General features: G+C 46.2%; 2 protein-coding genes across 6 annotated transcripts in view; one reads left to right on the top strand and one right to left on the bottom strand.

The window, feature by feature from the left end:
- Positions 1-276: 276 nt before the first annotated feature.
- NKX2-4 (NK2 homeobox 4) lies at positions 277-1,460 on the top strand. Of its 2 annotated transcripts, XM_075036768.1 has the most exons (3): positions 277-655; positions 787-1,259; positions 1,320-1,460. In XM_075036768.1, exons 1-3 carry the CDS (start codon positions 277-279, stop codon positions 1,458-1,460), a joined length of 993 nt encoding a protein of 330 aa, XP_074892869.1. The 2 variants fall into 2 exon arrangements, with proteins under 2 accessions (XP_074892869.1, XP_074892868.1); XM_075036767.1 differs by having other exon boundaries at positions 787-1,460.
- A 3,030-nt stretch (positions 1,461-4,490) lies between these two features.
- XRN2 (5'-3' exoribonuclease 2) overlaps positions 4,491-19,921 on the bottom strand; it is a 53,480-nt gene continuing 38,049 nt past the window's right edge. For 3 of the 4 annotated variants that reach the window (XM_075035282.1, XM_075035283.1, XM_075035285.1), the window contains 3 exons: positions 15,891-15,951; positions 10,101-10,242; positions 4,491-5,312 (listed from right to left, as the gene is read on the bottom strand). In XM_075035282.1, the coding sequence (XP_074891383.1) occupies positions 5,250-5,312; positions 10,101-10,242; positions 15,891-15,951 (266 nt within the window). In that variant the 3' untranslated portion in view covers positions 4,491-5,249. Of the gene's footprint in view, positions 5,313-10,100; positions 10,243-11,250; positions 11,668-15,890; positions 15,952-19,921 lie in introns of those variants that run through there. The other variant, XM_075035284.1, reaches the window with a different exon arrangement.

Here is a 19,921-nt window from a genome sequence, read left to right as displayed (position 1 = left end):
GGCGCAGGACAATGGCCGGGAGGAGGGGGCCGGGGAGGGCGGCGGGAGGCGGGGAGGGGACGGGGCCGCCCGCCGCCGCTCTCCCCCGCCGGGCTCGCTCGCTCCGCCCCCCCGCGTCTGGCGTAAACCCGGCGCCGGGCTAAAAGAAACGGCGAGCTACCGGCGCCCGGGGCTGGTGGCCGCCGCGCCGCGCCTCGCCTGCGCACGGCTCGCCGGTGCCGGCGGCAGCGCCCGGCCCGGCCCGGCCCATCCCGTCCCGTCCCGTCCCGTCCCGCCATGTCGCTGAGCCCCAAGCACACGACGCCCTTCTCGGTCACCGACATCCTCAGCCCGATGGAGGAGAGCTACAAGAAGTTCGGCGGCATGGACGGGGCGGGCGGGCTGGGCGCGCCCCTCGGGCCCTACCGCCAGCCGCCGGTGCCGGCCGCCGCCGCCGCCGCCGTGCCGCAGCACGTCGTGGCCGGTCCCACCGGGGCCACCGCCTACCACATGCCCCACGGCGTCTCGCAGTTCCCGCACGGCGCCGTCGGGGGCTACTGCAACGGCGGGCTGGGCAACATGGGCGAGCTGCCCGCCTACCCCGAGGGGATGCGGAGCGGCGCGGCGGCGGGCGGCGGCTGGTACGGGGCCGGCGGCGACCCCCGCTACTCCAGCAGTAAGTGCGGGCGCGGGGCGGCGGGGGCGGCGGGCGAGGGGCGGCCGGCGGGTGGGCGGGCGGGCGGGCGGGGGAGAGCCGCTGTCCCCGACGGGGCGGCCGCCGGCGCTGAGCCGCCTGTCCCCGCTCAGTCTCCAGGTTCATGGGCCCGTCGGCGGGGATGAACGTGGCCGGGATGGGCGGCCTGAGCGGCATCGCCGAGGGCGCCAAGGCCATCGTGCCGCTCCACGCGGCCCCGCGGAGGAAGAGGAGGGTGCTCTTCTCCCAGGCGCAGGTCTACGAGCTGGAGCGGCGCTTCAAGCAGCAGAAGTACCTGTCGGCGCCGGAGCGGGAGCACCTGGCCAGCCTGATCCACCTCACCCCCACCCAGGTGAAGATCTGGTTCCAGAACCACCGCTACAAGATGAAGCGCCAGGCCAAGGACAAGGCGGCCGCCCAGCAGCTGCACCCCGACGGCGGCGGCGGCGGCGGCCTCTGCCAGCAGCACTCGCCCCGCCGCGTCGCCGTGCCCGTGCTGGTGAAGGACGGCAAGCCCTGCCCGCCGCCGGGCAGCGGCACCCCGGCCCCCGGGCAGCCCGCCCCCCCCCCGCCCCCCGCCGCCTCCGCCGGGGCGCTGCCCGCCGCCGCCCCCGCCGCCCACCCGCACCCCGGCTCGCTGGGGCAGGCGGCCGACCTGGAGGAGCTCTCGCCCAGCCCGCCGGCGCTGCACGGCCAGGTGCCCCCCCTGGCCCCCATGGACTCGGCCGGCGTCGACTACAACGGCGGCATGGTCAGCCCCAACCTGCTCTACGGCAGGACATGGTAATCCGTGTGTGCGTGTGTGTGCGTGTGCGTGTGTCCCGCCCCGCCCCGCCCCGGCGTCGCCCCCCGCGCTCCGGGCCCGGACCCTCCCGGCCCCGACGGCCGCCCCGGCCCGGCGAGGCGCCTGCGGGGACCCCCCCGACGGCCGCCCGTCGGCCCCGTCCGGCCCCCTTCCCACCCCGGCTCCCCAGCCCCGCGGCCTCGCTTCGGCTTTCTTAGCCTCTCCCCGGTTTTGGAAACCTGGCCCCGACGGCAGAGCCGCAGCGGTTGAGGGGGGAGCGTGGGGAGGTTGCGGCCGCGTGCGCGCCCACGCGTGGGCGCAGGGCCGGGGGCTCCCTGCGTGCGGGCGCGCGTTCGTGGCTCCGCGTCCCTGCCGCCTTCGTGCCGGTGTGCGCGGCCGCCGCGGGCCCGCCCGGGAGAACCGCCCCGACGGGGCGCACGGCCGGCGGCGGCGGGGGACGGGCACGGGGGGGGGCGCGGGGCTCCGCTCCCGGCCCGGCCCCGTTCTCCCGCGACCGGGCACCGGCAGCCAAATCCGAGCGCAGCCGGGAGCCCGCGCCGGCGCGCGTATACCTTACAGACCCATCAAAGGCGAACAATAAATCTTCTGAAGTGCAACTTATCTCAGCAGAATTAATTTTATAAGGGTGCCCCTGAAGTGCAATTTCATTATTACTTGATTGAAGGTAAAACGAATTGTAACTCAAGGTCGAGGAGGCGGCGAGCGGGGCGAGCGGGGCGAGCGGCGGGCGGCCGCTGCCTTTCGGAGGACGGGGCGCGCCGGATCAAGAAAATAAAACAAAATCCAAGCCCGGCAGCGGCGGAGGGTGTTTTGGCGGAAGAGCTCTCGAACGCCGGTGCTCAGATTTAAGGGGGAAAAACGTTTTGATCGTTATTGTTATTAAATGTGGCTTAGGAAATGAACGTACGCCAGCGGAGACGCTGCTCCGCAGACGGCACCGCAGACCCCGGCCCCTCGCTAAGCTTCCGACGAGCTGCGGAGATCACGGAGACTCCCGGTCATTCCCGGGGCAGGACACCGCCTCCCCGCCGGGAGAGGCGGGGATCGGGCCCCCGCAGCGGCCGGGGCCGCCGGGCTGGAGGAGGAAGGACGGAGAGCCGTGGGACGGAGCGGGGCGGCGGGGTTTGTCCCCTCGCCTCTTCCCCGAGGAAATCCAGCACACCGGGAAGCGCTTCTCGGAAGTTTCCGGCAATTTTTCTTGCTTTTATTTTTTAAATTTTTTTTTTTAAACAATAAAAGGAAACGTTGTTCTCAAGAGTTGCCTGCTTCGTTCTCGGGCTACCTACGGATGCGGTTTGACCGCCCCTGGACAACCCCCAAAGCCCCCGTTTTTCCGCCTCCCTCCCAGCCGCTAAGAGGATTTCGTTCCACCACCCCCCGCCCCGGCTCCGCCATCCTCGGGGGGGGTGCCCGCTGAACCCCAGCCCCTCCGGGGGCTCCCCAGCTTCGGGCTGCGCCGTGAAGGAACGATTCTGGGGTGAAAAAGAGGGATTTCGGCTTCTGCGAGCCCACGGACCGGCTCCCGGCTCCCTTCTCAAGGGCCATCCCGGGAGCCGGGAGGGGAAGGGGGGGGACCCACCGCCCTTCCCCTCCCGGCGGCCGCCGCACCGGGAGCGCTCCTTCGGGGGACAGGGGGATGCGCAAGGACCCCTGCGGCTCCCCCCCCCGCCCCCAACGTTTCTCCCCGCCGGCTCCCACGCGGGACGGCGTTGCAGGACGTGGCTCGGAGCGCCCGGCATGGCCCTTTAGGGAAGGGGATGTGTCTGAGCCCTCCAACCCTGCTAAAGCAGAAGGGACAGCACCGGGCTCAGTTCCAGCTTAGAAAACGTAAGGCAGGGCAGCATCAGGAGTGCCACGGGCATCCCGTGCCCACGGGCCACCCCCAGATCCCCCCCAGCGGCTCCGGGTCCCGGAGAGCCGTGGGATGCAGCAGGAGCGCACGCCTTGGGCAGAGGCGATGCCCGGGCAGCCGAAGCGAAACAGCCAGAGGAGAGGCGGTGCTCCACGCCCAGGCCCTGCGTCCCATCTTTGGGTGACAGAGCGGAGGAACCGAAGCCCCCCCCCGGCCAAGCGCGTTGCTCCACGCACCGCTCCGAGGGTCCGGGTGGGCGCCGCATCTCCCAGCGCCGAGGGCAGGCTCCGCTGGGGAACGCCAGCCAGCTGTCAGCCAACAGCGGGAAGAGCTGGGCGAGGGGGAACCTGAAGGGACAAGCCCTTCCCAGAGCAGCCCCCCAGAATGTTTCTCCAGCCCCGTTTTCATACCGCCCCCAAACACAGGGAGCGAGGAACAAAAGCCCGCTGGCACCCCGGGTTCATCCTCGGGAGGAGGGGGCACCTTTGGCGGTGCGAGGATGAGCTACCCAGCTCCTTCCTCCAGCCTCACACGCAACCACCGCATTTGCATGAAAATTCACATTCGCTGCTGGTTTTGTTCTGCTCGAAAAGCAAAATTACTTTTTTGAGACCCAAATATTTTCCCGGCAGAGGGAGAAGGCCATTGGTGAGGGCTGACGACGGGTTCCCGGCTCCGGGCAGGATGGCAACTCTTTGCATTACAATGAAGGATTCTGCTCCACCCTCAATCACTTGAAAATAATGAATCCAGTTTCATGATTTCTTCCTCCCAAGGTTACACTGGTCTGGTCTTTCTCCTTGTTGCTGGTGATTAACATCTGGGCCCTCGAAGGAAGGGGCTGAAAAACTACTCACGCCTTGCAACCGTGCGTAGGGGCAACAGCAAAGCTTTGAAGTTTACTGATGTATATGATACGTGTTTAATGGAAAAGTCCACGCGTGGCACAGCCAAAAGATGGCATATTAGCATTAACGCTACTCAGTTAACTGGATGCTCTCGTCATTTCTTTTTGATTAAACAAGGCTTTTAAACACTACTGTAGAGGCCGTGTGGAATTATTTTCCGAGAAATTAATATAAGTGTGTGCATGCAGGTATAGATAAAAGATACAAACACATGCCGGAGGGGGCTGGAAATAAACCACTCGATACTGCTCAGAATTTCAAAAGCCACTTTATAAAGCAAATAAAAATATTTACTGATTTGGTACACTCACATGGAAAATCCCTAGAAAGAGTGCTAAAAATGAATGGAAAGTCTGTACTTTGCAGCTATTTTAAATTATATATCAAAACAGACAAATACACCTTCCGTGCTTGTTTATGTTACAATAACAAAGTCAAAACAGGCACAAGTTGTAAAAGTTGAAATGTTTTAATTCAAAGTCCAAAAAAATCTCCTTCCTTTGTGAGAAATTCAAGGAAGCATCTGACAAGGGATACTGACAGACGTGTCTTTAAACACCGTGCTCCGCAGGCTGCCTGCTGCGTCTTCCCCAAGAGTTAATAAAATCCGATTTCTATGCATTCTTTAAAACGCCGTGTCTGTTTTCAGGCTCTTATGTGTGAAGTAAAGGATGTTTGGAGTTCAGATTGACAGGCACAGCTAAGCACAGCTTGTATACGTAATAAAGACAAAACAGCACTCCTACCTCATCAAATGTCTCACAGGCAAATTAGCAAGTCTAGTTTACTCGTATTTTGCAATACGCTATTTCCAAGCGACATAGCTGCCCACAAAAAAAAAAATCAGTTTGATAAGAAATATGCACATTTAAAACAAATACCGTAGTTTAAAAACTACAGGGATGTTTCTTAAGGATTCATTTTTTTCCCCCTAAATAATAAAAGAACAAAACCAAAAAAATCCAGACATTTTCTATACTTTAAAAAAAAAAAAAAAAAAAAAGTCAAAAGCTAATTCCAGCTGTATCTTCCTGAGGAAGGTGGTAGCGGGTAGGGCCTCCCGGGGCCATATGCCTACAAACAAACAAAAGCAAGCATTTATTTTTTGGATTAACATCACAGTAAACAAGTTAGGCAGGCTTCAGGCGCCACACAAAAATGAAACAATACATCCTTTGCACAGAAAGGTACCGCAGGCAGAGCTGAACGTCTCTTAACCCCGTTTACAGATGCTTTCCTGAAAACACAAGCTTTAACTTCCACCAGCGGAGAGTGGTTCTCTGCACAGCACCGGCCTCAGCTTCCAGCTGTACCACGGGAAGAGCCACGCTTCTAAATCAGAAATAAATTCGCCAAAAGACAGCACCGAGGACAAGTTACCTCCAAGCTGTCACACCTCCGCATGTTCTTTGCTTTCAGCAATGCTGGAAGCAAAGGGGTACAAAATGTTAAAGCCACATACACACACACATATTCATTCACACATACACCTGAAGGGCAGATTTGAAATGCAAATTTTTAATTCCTACCGAAACACGGGCTTTGCAGTCTGTACGCTTACGCTTTACACAGAGTAATGATGTAAATGTCCTTTTTGTGGACTAACTAAAGTAACAATTTGAGATGTGCGATGCCTATATGCTGTTAGTAAGATTAGTCAGGTTTATTTTTTTGAGAGGAAAAAAAAATTTTCCTCAACTACCAGCTTTCTGTTTTAGTTGTAAGCAATCTTATGTTAAATCAAGGCAGACATTTTTACAGATAGGTATTTTAAGGGCAGGGGGGTGGTGGTGGAATTTTATTTGTTACAGAAGCGGCCCTTTTCAGCACTCATTCATTTTAAATAATGGGTGAAAGATGCCTAAATCCCACCTTGGAAATAACTCCAAATTAGATATATTTTTGCATTTAAATTTAGATGAGGCATTCTGTACATCAACTATCCAGTGAAAAATCTGTCAGAAAATCTCATAAAAAGTCCCTTTGAAACATTTAAAATTATTTTAAAGCCTGATACACTGCAGAGACCAGAAAGTTAATTAAATGTGATGCACCAACGACAGCTATAGGGCTTTGTTTGTTTCTTACTTGGAGTTTTTTTTGGCGGGTTGGGAAAGAGAGGCTTCCTTTCATTTCCTTAAAAGAGAAATCCATCTTTACCCTGTCCTGCAGGGGCTCAGAGATAACGGCTGAAACTGAAGAGACAGTGAGCAAACCTGTGACAGGGGAGGCTCTCCTCAGCCTGCTTGTGTCAGGCAATCAAAAACAACTTTCTGAGCAGAAACCGATTTGTTACACCCTGTTTTTAAAGGGCTCCGAAAGAGACCTGCAGAATACACTGTTTCTACTGTCAGGAAGGTTTTACATTTGTTTTTGATTTTGATTGCAATCAATTAAAAAAGGAAACAAGTTGTCTACATCCCTTGAAAAATCCTTCCAGTTACCTAAATAGCAGCAATCCCTGTACAGAACTACAGTTTAGAGGCCTTGTAAGAGCTGCACAAGACATTTATCTGGACATTCAGTTGTGTATTACTACAGACTAAAAGAAAAATGTCAAACACCTGCACAACACGATCAAGTTTATTCTTTAGTTTTCTGGAACAGCTGGAAGATGCCAACAAATACCCACTACCACAGAGCAACCCATATCCATGGCAGTTGCATTAATTTTGTAAGTACTTTGTATCAGCGCATTTATTAACCTCTTCAGACCATGTTCTGTACGCTGTAAAAAAAGAATTCAGAGGTGAAAGGGACCAAAGATAATTATTTATGCTGCTATGTGTCACCACTTCCACTTGTATCCCTTTTCAAGGTTTTAAAGCTTTGAAATTTACAGGCAGCAATGCTAGATTCAATTATTGGTTTTGCACCCTAAACTCTTCAAGGTAGCTTCTAATTTTACTCCAGTGCTGTCAGCCCTGAGGAAATAACAACATCTGAAAGTTCATTTAAAAATAACCAAAAAAGACCCCCCCCCAAAAAAGAAAAAAAGGCAACCAAAATTTAAAAGGAGCTAAAAACCAGTTGGAAAGCAACACAACTGCCAAGGACATTTTTTAAGGAAGCAACTTGAGCTGAAAGATTTGTCCTTAATAACCATTACATAGGTGAATACAAATAAAACCATAATCACCACTCAGTTTTAACTTCCTTTCATGATCCAGCAGACACATCCCATGCTAGTGACAGGTGAATTACGTTTTGGGCAAGACTGCAATATTACCAAACAGCAATATGCCTCCTATTTAATCATTCAGGTGGCAAACAGCTGGAAAGCTGCGCGGTCAGAGGTTTTCTGTCACTGCCAGGCTGTAGGTGTCCATGGTGCTCTGGGAGCCCACAGTTACAAGACAGCTTTCCAAATGCGAACTAACAGGGGATGCCCTCCCTGAGCCCACACTGCAACCACTTCTGGAAGACAATTCCTGTTCACCTTTGTGGTTCCAGCTGCAGCTGTTACGCATGAAGATTTAAGGTCAGGAATGAAATAGTTTAAGCACTGATTTCTTTTGCAAATATATGCACCTACGCTACCCAGGATAAAGGGTAGCGCAGAGTATGGTATAGCAGACAGACTTTTTTCAAGTATCTGTTTTCCAGCCCTAATTAAATACCACCCAGACTCTACCAGCATCAAAATCCTCCACTGATTTTTCTATGTTATTACAGCAGCCCGTTATGGAGTAGTGCAATTATGCATTTATTTCTTTGTCTCCAGTGTTTTGGGTAAACCTGTGTAACAAAAAAAGAAAGATTTTTGAAAACTGATTTTATCAATACACCTCATCCAAATTTGAAATATACTTAAAAAAACTGGGGACTAGCTGGGCAGCACAGCCAGGATTCAAGCCCCACTGTTTCCCCATTAAGCCTAATGTGATCATAACCCATGCTGTCTAGTTTTGCTTCTAGCCAAAACCAGTCCTGAAAGGATCTGTACTGGCAATGCCTACCCACTATAATTGGAGCAAGAGTGCGTGGTGGTATACTTGCCTCTTCTTCCGCTGTTTCTTCCTACAACACCAATATGACAACTGAATGAGCTAAAGACAATTCTTACTCCAGTCTTAAAAGCCTCCTCTGCACTAAAAATGCTTCAGGGTAGGAGTTGGGGGGGCAGGGAGAAGAGAATCTCACTGCTGCTAACAAGGGTTCAGTCGAACAAGAGTTTTAAGAGTTGGGAGCAGTGGGGCAGACTCCTCGCTGGCTATAGATCTTTTCAGCAGCACCATGTAATCCTGCAGTCAGCAGACAATGCTGAGAACGGTAAGAGCAGCTCACAGGCTGTTTCTGCTGGGCTTTGGTCCTGACAAGCTGAACCAGACACAGAAGCACGCGGCACTCTGCAAAAAGCCTCCCCAGCAAAGGCCAAAGGCTCTTTTCTTACAAACTTGGTTTGATAGTACATGCTTTTATTATATTAGCTGCCTCAAAACCCCACACCATAACAATGTCATGGTGCAAAAGTGATTGTGATAGCGCTACCTGAGTCTCCCAACCAGAACAGAGAAGGAAAACATAAAGCAGACAAAGAATCAGAGAAGTGGTAGAAATGCTTTGAGAAGGCTTTCACATATGCTGTATGACATTACAATTTAAATGGATTGTACTTGCAGTCCCTGACTGGGATGTTATCCAATACACACACTGCAGGACAGAATTTATACCTGCATGAAAATGACTATATGCTGCCAATAGCATGGAGAAACAGTCCCTGAAATCAAACACCAAATTTGACTGTATTGGTGCTGTACTGTGTAACACAAATGTTTGCATACTCGGGAGATGAGCAGACTGGGAAGAAGAAAAGAAAAACTAAGAGCATCCACTAAACAGTGACTTGTCTTGAGCACATTTATGAGAGGTAGCTGAACCAGGTCCCAACGGAAGGCAAGTTTCAAACAGTTTGTGCCTTAGTTTCCATACAAAGGATTGGGAAATAGTGCTGTTACCAGGCAGCTGAGCGCTCTTCCTCCTCTTTCTCCATTACTGGTCAGTAACCTTCCCACAGCTGAGTAATAGTTCTGACTTAACCAAAACTGCAATGGAACTTGAATTTTAATATAGACACCTGAAATTTATTTTAAACTAGTACATAGCATTGTAAATACTCAAATTTCTAGTACAAGAGTATATGCAGATTACGTTTTTACTGGGAATACACACAGGAAAAAAAAAAAAATCACATAAGCAAAATCACCTGCTGGTTTCAAGAAGCATTTTCATTTTGTGGCATTTTCATAAACTGATGACAAAGTCACCTATAATTTTGGATGAGGTTCTCCTATCACGTTCACTTGTTTTCATTTAACCACACAAAGCTATTTTCACGTGTACTTTCACAGATGTGTTTACTTCTCTGGCTACTAGAATCTAACATTTGCATTTAAGTAGTTTTTCAGCTACGAAAAAGCCAATAAACATTCGAGGGGAAAAATTAATGAAGTCCTAAGAATCTACATTTTAAACACACCGGGGAGAAACCTTTCTATCCCCAGAATGTGTAGGTGATAGATTTCCTTACAGAAGACAAAGACTCTGATTGAAACACTTGCCTTCAGATTACGTTTTCTCAGGCTGCAAGAAGCGTATGACTTGGTAGCATGTTTAATCTACTTTTAATGAAAAGCAGTGTCGGCATAGTCATGGCATAGGCCTCTTGCCCAAGGGTACACACAGAGGGGCTGGACAAGGCTGGGAAGCTTACCTGTCAGTGCTTTCACTGGTGACACAGCTGCTGGGCTAAAACCAGCTCAGGAATGCCAACCTATGCTGCATTCACTCTCCACAGCCACACATGAAGGAAGCCTTACTCGGGATGAGAACAAAACGTGCAAAACGGCAACATCTTCATACCTGCCTTCCCCTGTCCATCCGATCTTCAGGTCTCTGTGGGTAACTCATTGGTCCGCCCAGCCCCTGGTACTGACTTGGCTGGTACTGGTTTTGGGATTGCAGCATGCGGTTCCAGGCAAGAAGAGGAGCAGCCCCAGCAGTTCTGTGTACAGAAGAAACACATTGCAACATGAACTTATCTCCTAGAGTTTCACACCACAAAATCCGAATTTCTATAGTCTCGTATGATAAATGATCCCATTTGTCTCAGAGTTACACACTGTCACATCCAGCTATGCCTGCCGTGGTACTGCAGATGGCCAAGTTGTTAGAGATAAATCAGGGAAGGGGGAATATCTTCCAAGATTCTCCTACCAAAAGGCCACGTTTGCTTACTGCTTCCTTCATCACAGCTTGAAAGCTACAGAACCAGGTACTACCACAAGCAGCAAATTCAATTTTACAAGTCAGAGACTTTTCAAATTCCATGGAAGGATTCTGCCCATCTTTTATTTTAGGGGCAAATTGCCAATTCATCCACACTGATCTTGAACGTAGATTAAACCCCAGATATCACCAAGTTAGCTAAATATAACACACCATCCAAAGAGTAAACATGTGCAATACAGGAGAATGAGGCTTTCTTTTCTAAATGTCCAGACTCTTTCTGGGAGTCCATTCTTTCTAGTTAATTGCAGGTTGCAAATGAATTCTTACTGCGAGTATTCTGAATCTAGGGTAGGGGCCTTGGCTGCTTTTTCCCATCCATTATTCTGCTCAATATGTCAGAAGGTCTGATCGGGAAGAAACCTTTTCAAGTTCTATTGATGCCGTTTTCAATTGACCACGGTGACCTAGCAACATAAGCACTAATTGGCATGGACTGACTGACATTTGGTGTACAGTTTATATGGGAACGCAAATTCAACATCCATTATAACCTAGTTTGCCATCCTAGATTACTAACAGCAAGAAATGTTTTAATTGCCTTCAAGTGCCTATTCTAACATTACAATTATAAAGCAACAGGTATTACACATCAAATAATTGTTTGAATAAAAATATTTAGAAAAATGATATAGCCATGATACAGCCTTTAAAGCTGAGCGTGGGTAAGGGTACAATTCCTTACAGAATTCATAGCAGTTATGTTTTGCAGTACAATGTATTGTTGTAAAGGAAAAACATTGGATAGTCGAGACAGTTAATCTTTTCTGACCCCTGTTTAAGAGAGAGTCAGCTGAACAGTGTGCGGCCAGCCTGCCGAGAGACAGGAATAGCAGAGAGCATGAGCACTGCATTTCCCATTTACCTGCTGCACTGCTGAACTGAAAGTTACTTTGTACGTCTTCAAAGAGCCTCTGCCTAGGTTTGCTGGATTAAATTGGTGGGACCTCAGCCTCGGAGGAGTAACCCTACCCAGAGGCTGACAGATTCTTTCAAGCGCCCATGCAGTTCAGGGAGGAGGTATGACTTGTGACCAAGGGAGGACTCACAGCCAGCTGTACAATGTTGGGCACACTCTGCTTTGAGCAACTGAGGAAGCGATGCTGAGAGAGGAAGGGCTTTTAAACACACATTTCACCAGCTGGAACAGAGGCAAAGTTGGAATCAAGACAGGTAAACATAAGATTAAAATGAATGAAAACAGGCATTTTGGACATGAAGGCTTTCTGCTTTTGGATGCAAATTGCTTTTGGTTTCACACTAAAGCCTACAGGAGAGCTGCTCCACCTGGTCAGATTAAGACCTGCCTGAATTTTAGTAAGGCAAGAGAAACTCCTGCCATCTCCAGAAATTAAATAACTTGATTCCTCTTTATAAAAGTATGAGTCTTACCTGATAAATACACAATTGGTAAATACGATGTGCAATACATGTAGTAAAAACGAGCATGCACAAAAGCAAAGTGGTAACACTGAACTGTGTGGTTTTATTTTTAACTTCAGAAGTATGTCTAGCAATGCACAATGTTATCTGAATCATTCATTAGGAGGAGCAATACTGTATTTAAAGTTAATAGTACATTACACTTTCAGGGCATAACACTCAAAATCAGTATTCGGATATTCCTTTTGATTAAGTGTTGCAAGTACTCACTTTTTTCCCCCCCATTATTCCTAGAAAACAGCAGATTCTCCAGGAAAAAATACACTGCTCAGCCTTAAAGAAAACTACCAGGAATTACCTATATAGCCCCAGCACCATGACTTTCATCAACAGTCAGTCAGTCTGTCTCTACAACTTTTGCTGAGGGTATTTATCACAAGCAGGTTAGCACTGATGATCACAGGCCAACACTTGCTACATGCCTGGAATGGAAAAGTTTGACACAAATTCCATTTGACGTGAATATATATTTGGCACAGAGTTTAAACTTTTTATTTTAATAAAGTGCTGCTTAGTGAAAAGTTGTGATATTTAACAAATGAAACATTAACACTAATATCACTATTATGTTGAGGCATTTTTGCTTTGAGGCCATCTGAAAGAGTGAAAGCGGTGATTTTCAGTTAGAACCACTACATGTTCTAAGGATAAACCTAGTAGGAAAAGAAGAAAAAAAAAAAAAGCTGCAATGTGTTTTCTGATCTTAAAGTCAGAAAAGCAGCTTACACCTTTTTGCTGGTCTTAATTCACAGACTTATGTAGTATTTTTAAAACCCAAAATTTTAGATTTTCATCTGGTAAACAGAAACCAGGAAGTTATAGTCCCCACAGCACTTGACTTCATGTTTATCTAATGGATGTATTAATTGGTGATTCAAATTACCTGAGGGTGGAGATTTGTATGCAGCAAAGAGCTGTGCCTCATGGGTAACAAAAAAAGAATTGTGCCACTTGGAATATCACATGAGTTCACATTGGCAGAGTTACTCAAATGCGCAATCCAGAGTTACGTCAACTTACGATTAAACTAAAGCATATACATACAGGATAGCAAAAAATACAACTTCAGGAAACTTTATACAGTAAAACATTTCTGTGTTCCAACCTCAGCCTCTTTGGAAATTTATTCTACAAGCAGGTTAAGCAAAAGGATCTACTTAACCAGATTACAAATTTCCATCAGCTAGGAAACCAGGCAGCAAATGTATATATAACCTCTGAAACATATTGGATCACCAGCACTGAAGGCAAGAGCACAAAACAATTTTCTGCCATCTCCAGTAACGCAGCCCAGTCAGACCAGGGCCTGAACAGGACATGCTGAAAGTTGTCCTGTTCAGTGGCAACTCACCAGTTTTGTTTTACTTGCTGCACACTGAATTCATCACTAAATTTAAAAGTAAGAAATCTTACACAGGAGACAAGATCATCTGGACTATGACGAAGCAGCTTTACACTACTGGGTTTTCTTCCACCCAGGCCTGTGAAGCAGGAGCGTGTTTAGCCCCCGCTGCAGTACTCTATCCCTGAAATAGCACAAAGGCTCAAAGCTTTCCTGGCAGGGACAGGGCTCCTTGCTTATCCCTTGCTTGATGTCGCAAATCAAGGATATCGTTGCCTCCTGCCAACCCACTTCATCTGAAAAGGCTGGAGCAGGGGCAGGCCTCCCTCAATTACTTTCTTCCCAGGAGCAGAGGTGATGGAGAACAGAAATTCCTCGCTGCTCTCCCCAGCAGCATCTTGTTGCTCCTGGAACACGTGAAGCTGCAGCAGCAAGCGGGCACAGCCTTGGGGCTAGCGGTACAGGAAACCAGCAGCTCCCGGGGAATTAACTGGGAAACTGAAAACCTCTCGGCTGGGGTGTGGGGGTGTTCAGTTCAACAGGTTCAGCCACTTTTTCCTACACTAAGCCTATCTATCTTTATGCTTCTGTTTAAACTTTTGCTTAAGTCTCCATCCTTATCTCTGTATGGCAAATAACTCAACATCAGCCCTAAGCATCTGTTTGACTTGTTTCCCAAATCAAACACCTGCCAAGAACATGGCAAAATTACTTATCCTTAGTGCCAAAACTGGCAAGTTAGTGATTTTCATAAATCATCAGAGGTATAACAAAGCACCATCAGAGAGGGAAAGCATTGTAAATACACTGTTGTCACTCAAAAGCTAGCACGGCATTCTTCAAGCTTCTCTAAAGCTTATTTTCTAGGTGAAGATGATACATCTTCAATTTAAAGTCACCTCAGGGGACACCAGTTTCCTCAAGTCTGGGAACTGAACAGTGAAGTCAATACCACAACACTAGAAGCACGCTGGACAGGTTAACGGATTGAATCACGAACACCGTCTATCTGCAAAAATGCTCTGAAGTACCTGGACAGTGTGCAGTCACTTCTAAAAATATTAGCGCAAACCAAGCACAGTAACCTTATGATAGGATTCTAATTAGAAAGACAGTTGATTATTACAATTGCAATAAAAATTATGTATTTCAAGTGAGAAAAGAACAGAATTTCTGGCTGAAAGAAGTTATTTATAGGTGAATTGATAAACTCTTCCACTTTGGGAAAAAAAAACCCAAAAGACAACCCAACCCCAAAAAACAACCCCCAAAAAACCCACCAAAAAAACCCCAACCCACCCGAAACCCCCCCACAGCCTGGTAAAATGATAGGAGTATAGCATTGTAAAAGTAATGACAAGTTACAGACCTGTAGCAATATTTCACAAAACGGTACTATATAAATTGGATTTAATTAAGATGTAGGAATACCAACTCCCATAGACAAAGTAATATTAAAGTTTGTAATGCAAGATTCATTTATAATGCAATATTCCACATTGACGTGGCACAGGACAAGGGAGCTGGACTTATTTCAATAGGGATCAAAATGGTTGCCATGGAAAGCGTGATTGTGGAGAGCTCAATAAATTCTCCCAAAGCTCGTATTTCCAATGGTTAACATTTGCAAATAAAACCATGAAAAAAAAAAAAGTGTGCCCCAGAGCAGAAGCTTCAAAGATCTTACATACAGTCTCATTCCTCCATAAATATAAATAAATGTCATTATTCATAGCTTTCACAGGTACACTGGAGTTTATAAAGTCCATCTGACTTAAGAACATACAACCTATCCATGAAGGAACGCATGTAAAACATCCCTTATTATCAAACCATGTCACATTCCTTCTATTCGATGGCACTTATTGGACTGCAGATTCCATAATCCTTCCCTGAGTCCCTTCTGCATTTAATTCAGTTCAGTCTTAAGTAGTTAAAGAAACTGTTTTCAGTGGCAACTAATAACTACTGACCTACAGTGACACTGCCCTACAATAGGCTTGTCAGGCCTGAAAAACTTGTACCAAAGAAGCTGATTAGGACTTCAAGAGGTTTGTAGCAAGAATCAATGGCTAGTCTGTACTAATGCTGCGGTTGCGGCACAGAAATGATAAAAGTGGAACACCATTAGTTATGCCTCATTAAGCTCCACAGCCCTCCTAAAAAGAAATTTGTTTAGCCTGTCCAAAATCTAATGCAGTTTTAAGCTCTCTGTGTTCAATTTCATAGTATCTCAAAAGCTTCAATAAGATAAAGGCCAAAGAACCAAGAACGGTACCAAAGCACCAACAGTAAAGTTAATTTTGAAGTCTGAGTTTTAACGGAAAGTGTTTTTGCCTTCTTTTTTTTTTAATACAAAGTACTCAAGCCTTTTAAAGGATGAACACCAGATAGTGCACTCACAAAATATAAATAAATCATGGACATTAATTAACTTTAAAAAACCTGCTGTACAGCATGATTTCAAAAAATTTAAAGTTCAAAACAAAGGGGGAAAAAAAAAAAAGTTGTGAAGCCTGGCAGAACCAAGTACATCCTCCTGGCCACATTTTACAAAACTTCAATCCCTCCCGCCTTACCTTTGCGGTGCCTGTTGAAACAAGGGCGTAGGACCTCGCCAAGACTCCTGGGGTCTAAGATCTAGAGGGTAAAATAAAACGTTAAAATAAAAAAGAGCTATATACTTAAAGAACTGTGCTCCATTTATTCTTACACATGCTCAAGAACTTGTTTTAAGAAGTCAAACAGAAAAGCTCAAACTGGATATACTACCAAATATATTTCACCAAGTCGTTGGTTAGTATTGCTGATTTTGATAGAGCCCTTATGTCCATCAGCAGTAAGCTTAGTATTAATTAAGAAAAGGCAACTTTTTTTTTTTTTAATTATGTCCAATAATCTTCAAGTTATGGGAACACTGAATTTTAATTGCTAGAACTAGCATTGGTTAGTGCTTGGACACTTCACAGGTATCTTCTCTTGAACTTTAAAAAATGCAAAACCATGTCTGTTACCATAACTGAAGACTTAATTTAATGTTTACATTACTTACAAGTACATTCATCACTACACTATCTGAAAAAAAACCCCAACCCTATAGATACATATACACACACACCCCGCCGTGCCATCATCATAACACACCATGTTTGTGAGCAACACATATTTAATACTCAAAATATGTGCAAGTTTCCCTCCGATTAGGCTAAGTTATTCTATAAAGCAAACTAAAAGAATGAACAGAGCACGTCATAGAGTGAACAGTTCCACTTTATTCACATTTACATATAACTATATAAAATATAGTTATATTTAGGATATATTTAAAGATAGTAAAAATATATAACCTAGACAATATAATAAAAATCTATTAATGATCTCTCAGATAATGTAATCAGACTGAATTAAAGCTTTTGGGGTAAAAACTTGGCCTGAGACCTAGCACTGCAGTTATAAGAAACTTCAGTGAAAAAGACCACCCACTTCTCAATTGTTTCTTCTACCCAAACTAACTCTTTACAATGACATCGCAGTAACAACATTGCTTTAACAGGACATGCAATTAAACGGTTGTTGTTCTTCTAAATAAACTGGTCAGTAAACAGGATAAAAGAAACGGCTAATCAATAGCTCCCTGGTCAGTCCACAACACTCAAATTGTGCATCAATCAAAAACTTCAGTTTCAGTGACACCTTTGATTATTTTCAATAGTGTTTAAGCGTGACCTAATTTCAACAGCTGGTTCCAAAAGTTGTCTAATGGACGTACTGCGATGAGACAGTAACACCCTATTAAACTGCCAATATTCAAGTACACTAACGCTTTGCAATAATTTGAAAGAAAAGGGGAAAAAAAAACCCCAAAAACAGACAGAGGAAAAATCTGCACTTCTCTCCTAACTCTGGCTGGATTGTCTGAAGGCTGTAATGGTCTGACCCAGACGGAAACCTTTCATGGCAGCACTCGAGCGTGCAGGGGAGAGTGCAGGCAGCCCCCCTTGAAGATAACACCGTTTCATCAGGGGAAATAAATTCTGATCCCCAGCAGCATTGCCTTTCTTGCCTGGGCCTCCTCTGGGCAGAGATAATCCAGCCTAGCAATGGCCTGAGCTGCACAGGGATACATGCTGTATTTATTTATTAAACATTACATGTATACACACACACACGCCAATATATACACCTCTCTCTACATATATACACACACACGCAGAGACATATATACGGTTACCAACTGATGCTCATAATCAGGTATAACTGGTTACTTCATATACACTGTAACCAAAACAGTGTAAAGCATCACAAGGACCAAAGATGGATAGTGGCACTTTATACTGATCAACCTGTGAATTACAAGGACTTTTACGTGCATAAACAGGCTGTACTAACACGATGCTTTAGTGATGCTGTGTTTGCTTTTGAATACAAGATTAGTGCAACACAGGAAAAGCCAGGCCCCCCTTCAGCTACTTTGGGGGAAACGAGCAATTAAGACTCAATGTTAAACTGAAGCTTAAAAAAACAAAATTACAAAGATGAAATTGCTAAAAAAACGTCTTAACAAATAAAAAATTTGGTAAAGCCCAAGAGCATCACTATTTTCAATCAGAAAATATCATAAGATGACTTTAGTTCTAAAAATTTCAAAGTTTCACAGACACCAGCACCACAGAAATACATGCAACACAAAAGAACTGAGTTCTGCTAAAAACGCTTTCAGATGCCCCAAACCCCTCTATCTGCAGTTACTAATACCTGTTGTTCTTCACCCGCAGCCACCAGGATGAGGGCTAGGTTTTGGCTCTGTCACCACAACCAGACCTGCAAGTCTGCTAGGCCTGGCTCAGTTTTCCTTTTGCTTGCTCCAAGACACAAACTTCCAGAAACCGTCCCCGCTATATTCCAGGATGAACAATGGCCATGTTTCCCCCACCTTTCTCCTCTGTGCAGGCTGAGCTAGGCAAGACCCCAAAGTATCTGGACAATTATACAGACTAATAAAGTCTCTCCCTCCCTGACCCTCCCTGGTCAGAACTTCACATTTTAATTGAAGTTTATGAACACATTTTCCATTCCACTGCCAGGGTCAAATGGTGCTCTAGTGAGAAACCCAGTGAGATGATGCTGGTCTCACTCTGGTACAGTGTTCCCCATTCATACAGACCTCTGCTTCAGGGCTAGTCAAAAACATCTGTCCTAGTTAATCGCTTTCTTCCCATCTGAAAAAGAAAGGGCCCAGCTCTCCTGCTGTAACCAGATGTTTTTGCAGCTCTAGGGAACAGTTTAAGGAAGAGTTTAATGAAATCATCATAAAAACATTGAAAGCTACCTTATTACTATTCATTTGTATGGCTCTGACAGAGAACAATCTTTGAGGGAAAAAGCTTGGCGCAGTGAATTGCACTTCAAAAAGGTACAAAATAGGAGAAGAAATGACAATTAATATTTTCTTTAGTCTTCAAAACTTAGGCATTTCCTAGAGCTATAAGGCCAGATAAACTGCCTTCTCTAGCAGCTCCTCAAGTAACAATTTATCTAATCAGTGTGGCAATCAAAGACGAGATTTTGTGTTTACTGATTGCACTAATCAAAATCACTTTTCAAATGCAGCTAATTGACAAGTTTACTGACTGAAATGAAAGTCATAAATCAGGTATCCTGCGCTGCAGAAACCAAATATGCCATTCACAGAGTACTGCCATACTGCACTTGACTCTCCAAGTTATCAGCACAGACAATTATTCATCAACTGAAAATTGGCACATCAAAGTCAAATCAGAGAACAACAGTAAGAAACACCCACAGCAGGCTCTTGAGGAAGAGATGGCACTTTGGTTGACCGCATTGCCCTTCTAGAGTCTAATTTTACTTCATCATACATATAAAAACATAATACATAAAATGAAAAGTTATCTGCATCAATCCCACAAAATGTGGGAATTTTAACCACATCAGCTCTAGTTTTTCAGGAACGTGTGGGTTCCGGATGCTTCCCAATCCAATTATGCCACAGCATACAGCTGTTCTCTCACAATTATATAGCTGATGAACACAATTTTGACACAAGAGATAACCTGCCCCATTAAAAACTCAGCATACGCCTTCCTGTTCCTTCTAATTTGATTTTCTAGTTGAAGATATCTGTGCCTTGACAGAGACATTTGTGCTTGAACTGAAGGGGCTGACTGCAAAAGGAAGAAGATAGCTGTGCTGTCAGATCTAGGAACACCTTTTGGTACTCCTAGACAGAATGCTGTCTGGGTGAAATTGGCCCATGTGCTCCATTCTGACCAAAAATTTCCATCAGAGCAAACGCACTGTCCGTGCAGCCTGTTCCTGTTCAATAAGATGACCACTACCTACTGCAGTGAGGTTCAGAGAGTTGTTGACACGCTCCCATCTTGACAGGTTTGCTTCACACTCAGCCCACACAATCCATAATCCAGAATGTGTTATGGTGTCCAGATGTAGTCCCACTTGCAAAAGCATCCTTCAGTGTGAATGTCAGAAAGACTGATTTCAGCAGAAATTTTGGGCTATGACACTTGCAGGTATTCTTCTAACAAGGGTTTAAGTACCTACACATGCGGCCACTTGGCATCGATTAAGT

The sequence above is a fragment of the Buteo buteo genome, chromosome 9 (assembly GCF_964188355.1).
Source record: "Buteo buteo chromosome 9, bButBut1.hap1.1, whole genome shotgun sequence".
In the NCBI taxonomy this organism is placed as follows: Eukaryota; Metazoa; Chordata; class Aves; order Accipitriformes; family Accipitridae; genus Buteo; species Buteo buteo.
The sequence above is the reverse complement of the archived record's forward strand: the minus strand, read 5'-3'. Positions and strand labels throughout refer to the sequence as shown.

Coding starts and splice junctions, on each gene's coding strand:
- NKX2-4 (XM_075036767.1), top strand. CDS start 277: ATGTCGCTGAGCCCCAAGCACACGACGCCCTTCTCGGTCACCGACATC. Junction 656..786: donor CGACCCCCGCTACTCCAGCA/GTAAGTGCGGGC, acceptor GTCCCCGCTCAG/TCTCCAGGTTCATGGGCCCG.